Source organism: Physeter macrocephalus, chromosome 1, assembly GCF_002837175.3.
Source record: "Physeter macrocephalus isolate SW-GA chromosome 1, ASM283717v5, whole genome shotgun sequence".
NCBI classification, from domain to species: domain Eukaryota; kingdom Metazoa; phylum Chordata; class Mammalia; order Artiodactyla; family Physeteridae; genus Physeter; species Physeter macrocephalus.
The window spans coordinates 18,909,906-18,915,905 of NC_041214.2; the positions used below are offsets into that span (position 1 = coordinate 18,909,906).

General features: G+C 35.9%; 1 protein-coding gene across 1 annotated transcript in view; it reads right to left on the reverse strand.

Annotated features, from left to right (window-relative positions):
• RNF13 (ring finger protein 13) overlaps positions 1 to 6,000 on the reverse strand; it is a 152,883-nt gene that overhangs the window by 95,309 nt on the left and 51,574 nt on the right. The window contains exon 3 of the mRNA XM_055083843.1: positions 1,021 to 1,101. Coding sequence (XP_054939818.1) covers positions 1,021 to 1,101 — 81 coding nt within the window. The remainder of the gene's footprint in view (positions 1 to 1,020; positions 1,102 to 6,000) is intronic.

Below are 6,000 nucleotides of genomic sequence, written 5' to 3' on the forward strand. Positions count from 1 at the left end.
AACCCTGAAACTAACCCCATTACCATAAAACCTGAGACCTTGAGCCAAGTGGTTGAGCAGTTCTCTTGGGTTCCCTTACCCTGCTGCTCTCTACCCGGGCACCCCTTCCCAATAAAGTCTTTTGCTTTGTCAGTTAAAAAATAAAGAAAGAAAGAACAAACTGAAAACTTTCTGTGGTACATATATACACAATTTCATGTATTCTAACTTACATAACATAAAAATCTTATATTATCTTGGAATAGGGAAGGAACTTCTAAGCATGACTCCAGAGGTAGAAGGGAAAGATAACAATATTTAACTACATAAACAAAACTTCTGACACTTTAAAATTAAAAGATGAAGGACAAACTGAGAAAAACGATCTGAGGCATATATGGCAAACAATAGATTGGCACTTTTAATATATAAAGTATTCTTAGAAATCAATGAGTGGACATCTTAATTTAAAAATGGGCAAAGTGTATTAGCAAAAACTGGACAAGCTAAACATCCACTGTAAAAAAACTTAAACAAACCAATGTTCAAAAATACACAGTATTTCATGATATGGCAAAACCATGCAGCCACAGCAAATAAAAATGCAGATCCTTGTCTATTAGCATGAAAAGATGTTCTAGATTTACAATAAAGTAAAAAAGGCAGGTAACAAAGTGGCATATTTCTATTAGTATTAAACACAGATTCATAATATATGTACATAAATATATATGCACATAAATATATATGCACATATATTTGTACCTACATATGCACATGTATATCTACAAACACACACATGGCACGTATTCTAGAAAACAGTTTGAAATATCATATACCAAATGTTAACAGCAGCTAGTTCAGAATAATACAATCATAGGTGATTTTCACGTTCTTCTTCATACCTTTTGAATAGTCTTTACGAATGAACATGTATAAGTTTTATGATAATAGAAATATTTTCATTCTTTAAACAAAGAGAAATAAAGATCACTTTATTAAATATCCTGTACCTTTAATTATATATTACTATTTTCTTACCTTTAAACCTTCAGCTGGAAGTCTATAACCAAATCTTGCTGGAAGGTCATCAAATGTCTGAGACGCGTTTTCAAAATTATACTAAATATAAAATTAAAAACAATCAAGTTACAACCAATGTACACATAGCATTAAAAACAAAAAGTCTGTCAAATTATTTGAGTTGTCATTTCCACGATTTTGATTTACTATCACAGCTTATCACAATAAAATCAACTTTGTAAATGCACATCCACTAAAATAGAAAGGAATGTATACAATTTACTACATAAACAACTGCTTAAATTGGATTCTGATTTCATGTAAGTATTATTAAACAGAAGCAATAATTCTATAACATTAAACCACCTACTGTTTTTCTGAGTTTTTCCCCATAGACAATTCCCTAACAAGAAAATTTCTGGACAGATTATTTTCCAGCAAGAGTTCCATTTTATTTTCTCTATAAGGGTCTGATTTAATAGAAGAGATTTACAGGATTTCTGACAATAGCTTTGAAAGATGCCTTTCCCCCAGAGAAAGAAGGAGTATCAAATCATACTTTTAAGATACTGCCATTATTTAAGTAATCTGAACACTTTTATCCAGGGCTGAACAATGAAAGGACTAAACTCAATGAAATACATATATAGAGAGAGCTGAAGGTATTCAAACTCTTTAACAACTTTCCCCTTCCTTATAGATACAGATTCCTATGCTACAATATTTATCAGTCCTCTACCTCTGCTGTGCTTTTAGAAGATAATAATAATAATTGTGAAGTGAGTTTGATGTATCATTTAAGATGCTATATTCAATGTGCTTTAAAGAAAACAAGAGAAACAAGGACGATAGATGAACTAAGCAAACAAGTAACTTCTGAAACACAGGTGAAATTTATATGATATAACAGAAGTTAAGATACTTGTCAGTAAACTGTAGGCCAAAGACAGAAAAACTAGAACTTATTTGTTTTGAATATAGATTAGAAGGACGGAACAAAGCAAGAATGTTATGTATAGACAGCAAAAGATGGAAGGATGAAGCAAACCTTAAATATTCACAAAGCATGGATTAGGTCACACACCCAGATTGATAGCGATGTGGTCCTTACATCAAACACTCACTGGTGATCCTTATTCTAGCCTCACCTGCCATCTGCCTGAGACACCCGGATAAACAGCCCTGTAGGCTCACAGCCAACTACAGTGGTGTTCAGATGTAAATACCTCAAGTCTCTGCAACAGAGCAAAGCAAACACTGGATCCAGACACCTTCCACCTGTCAAGTTGCCTTGCTCATCCTCAACTCAGGTCCTGGGAACCACACTGTCACCAGGGAAAACTGATGCAGCACAGAGACTAGACAAACTACAAACAGAAAACACAGGATTCAGGCAGTGTGGCTCTTGCCTCCCGCTCGCATCCTAACCTGAGTGTATTAACATATCCATCTTTAACCTATGCTTCTCACTGTATGTTTGTAATTAATTCAATAAATCGTGTGATTCAAGCATCTGAATTTGATTGCTGAAACTATCCATTCTTTTACCTGTGGGATAATCAGCCTGGCAGTATACCTTGAGGCCAGCAATACTTCAGAGTAATTTCCTACTTTAAAAATAATTCATATTTGCAGAGTGCTCTATGGTTTACACAATGCTTTAGAGTCATAAAGTGCTTTCATATTCATTATCACAATGTATCATTTAATCTCTTAATTAAAACATCTTTCTTTAATTGATTCAATTCAATTATGATCAGCTTTGAACTTGACAAAGTCATTTAACTCCTCCAAGGCCAAAGACACCACTGTAAAATAAGTAAATAGGTCTAGATCAACACAGACAAACCAAAAAAAAAAAATACAGATGTGTACAGGCAGTACTTTTTAAAAAATGTACTTTTAAAATTTGGAAATGGATAGGACCTGCGGGTGGAAGGGGAGAGGCAGCACATCCGAAGGGGGGCCTCTGGAGTGTGGAGTTCCGGAGTTTGGAAGCTGATAAATAATTCATATGGTCTTTGCAGAAACTTCTCCAGGTGACAAACCCAGATTGCACACAAGCAGTCAGTTTGGTTGTGGAAAGCTGTGTGGCTGACAGAGCCTTGGTGCTCTGGCCGGGTGTCAGGCCTGAGCCTCTGAGGTGGGAGAGCCAAGTTCAGGACTTTGGACCATCAGAGACCTCCTGGCCCCATGTAACATCAATCGGTGAGAGCTCTCCCAGTGACCTCTGTCTCAACACTAAGACCCAGCTCTACTCAACAGCCAGCAAGCTCCAGTGCTGGACACCCCATGCCAAACAACTAGCAAGACAGGAACACAACCCCACCCATTAGCAGAGAGGCTGCCTAAAATCATAATAAGTTCACAGACACCCCAAAACACACCACCAGATGCAGTCCTGCCCACTAGAAAAACAAGATCCAGCCTCATCCACCAGAACACAGGCACCAGTCCACTCCACCAGAAAGCCTACACCCCAATGAACCAGCCTTACCCAATGGGGCAGACACCAAAAACAACGAGAACTGGGAACCTGCAGCCTGTGAAAAGGAAAAGGAGACCCCAAACATAGTAAGTTAAGCAAAATGAGAAGACAGAGAAATACACAGCTCCTGAAGGAGCAAGGTAAAAACGCACCTGACCAAACAAGTGAAGAAGAAGTAGGCAGTCTACCTGAAAAAGAATTCAGAGTAATGATAGTAAAGATGATCCAAAATCTTGGAAAAAGAATGGAGAAAATACAAGAAACGTTTAACAAAGACCTAGAAGAACTAAAGAGCAAACAAACAATGATGAACAACTCAATAAATGAAATTTAAAATTCTCTATAAGGAATCAAGAGCAGAATAACTGAGGCAGAAAAACGAGTAAGTGACCGGGAAGATAAAATAGTGGAAATAATTATAGCAGAGCAGAATAAAGAAAAACGAATGAAAAGAATTAAGGACAATTTCAGAGACCTCTGGGACAACATTAAACGCACCAACATTCAAATTATAGGGGTCCCAGAAGAAGAGAAGAAGAAAGGGACTGAGAAAATATTTAAAGAGATTATAGTTGAAAACTTCCCTAATATGGGAAAGGAAATAATCAAGTCCAGGAAGTGCAGAGAGTCCCATACAGGATAAATCCAAGAAGAAACACACCAAGACACATATTGATCAAAATATCAAAAATTAAATACAAAGAAAAAATATTAAAAGCAGCAAGGGAAAAACAAAAAATAACATACAAGGGAACTCCCATATGGTTAACAGCTGATCTTTCAGCAGAAACTCTGCAAGCCAGAAGGGAGTGGCAGGACATATTTAAAGTGATGAAAAGGAAAAACCTACAACCAAGATTACTCTACCCAGCAAGGATCTCATCCAGATTTGACAGAGAAATTAAAACCTTTACAGACAAGCAAAAGCTAAGAGAATTCAGCACCACCAAACCAGCTTTACAACAAATGCTAAAGGAACTTCTCCAGGCAGGAAACACAAGAGATGGAAAAGACCTACAAAAACAAACCCAAAACAATTAAGAAAATGGTCATAGGAACAGACATATCAATAATTACCTTAAATGTAAATGGATTAAATGCTCCAACCAAAAGACACAAACTGGCTGAATGGATACAAAAACAAGACCCATATATATGCTGTCTACAAGAGACCCACTTCAGATCTAGTGATACACAGAGACTGAAAATAAGGGGATGGAAAAAGATATTCCATGCAAATGGAAATCAATAGAAAGCTGGAGTAGCAATTCTCATATCAGACAAAATAGACTTTAAAATAAAGACTATTACAAGAGACAAAGAATGACACTACATAATGATCAAAGGATCAATCCAAGAAAAAGATATAACAATTGGAAATATGCACTCAACATAGGAGCACCTCAATACATAAGGCAAATGCTAACAGCCATAAAAGGGGAAAACGACAGTAACACAATAATAGTAGGCGACTTTAACACCCCACTTTCACCAATGGACAGATCATCCAAAATGTAAATCAATAAGGAAACATGGGCTTTAAATGACACATTAAACAAGATGGACTTAATTGATATTTACAGAACATACCATCCCCAAACAACAAATACACCTTCTTCTCAACTGCTCATGGAACATTCTCCAGGATAGATCATATCTTGGGTCACATATCAAGCCTTGGTAAATTTAAGAAAATTGAAATCGTTTTAAGTATCTTTTCCGACCACAATGCTATAAGACGAGATATCAATTACAGGAAAAAAAATTGTAAAAAATACAAACACATGGAAGCTAAACAATATACTACTAAATAACCAAGAGATCACTGAAGAACGCAAAGAGGAAATTTTAAAAAACCTAGAAACAAATGACAATGAAATCAGGACGACCCAAAACCTATGGGATGCAGCAAAAGCAGTTCTAAGAGGGACGTTTATAGCAATACAATCCTACCTCAAGAAACAAGAAAAATCTCAAAAATCCAACCAAACCTTACACCTAAAGCAATTAGAGAAAGAAGAACAAAAAAAAACCCCAAAGTTAGCAGAGGAAAGAAATCATAAAGATCAGATCAGAAATAAATGAAAAAGAAATGAAAGAAACGATACCAAAGATCAATAAAACTAAAAGCTGGTTCTTTGAGAAGATAAACAAAATTGATAAACCATTAGCCAGATTCATCAAGAAAAAAATGGAAAAGACTCAAATCAATAGACTTAGAAATGAAAAAGGAGTAGTAACAACCGACACTGCAGAAATACAAAGGATCATGAGATTACTACAAGCAACTATATGCCAATCAAATGGACAACCTGGAAGAAATGGACAAATTCTTAGAAAAACAAAACCTTCCAAGACTGAACCAGGAAGAAACAGAAAATATAAACAGACCAATCACAAGCACTGAAATAGAAACTGTTATTAAAAATCTTCCAACAAACAAAAGCCCAGGACCAGATGGCTTCACAAGCAAATTCTATCAAACATTTACAGAAGAGCTAACACCTATC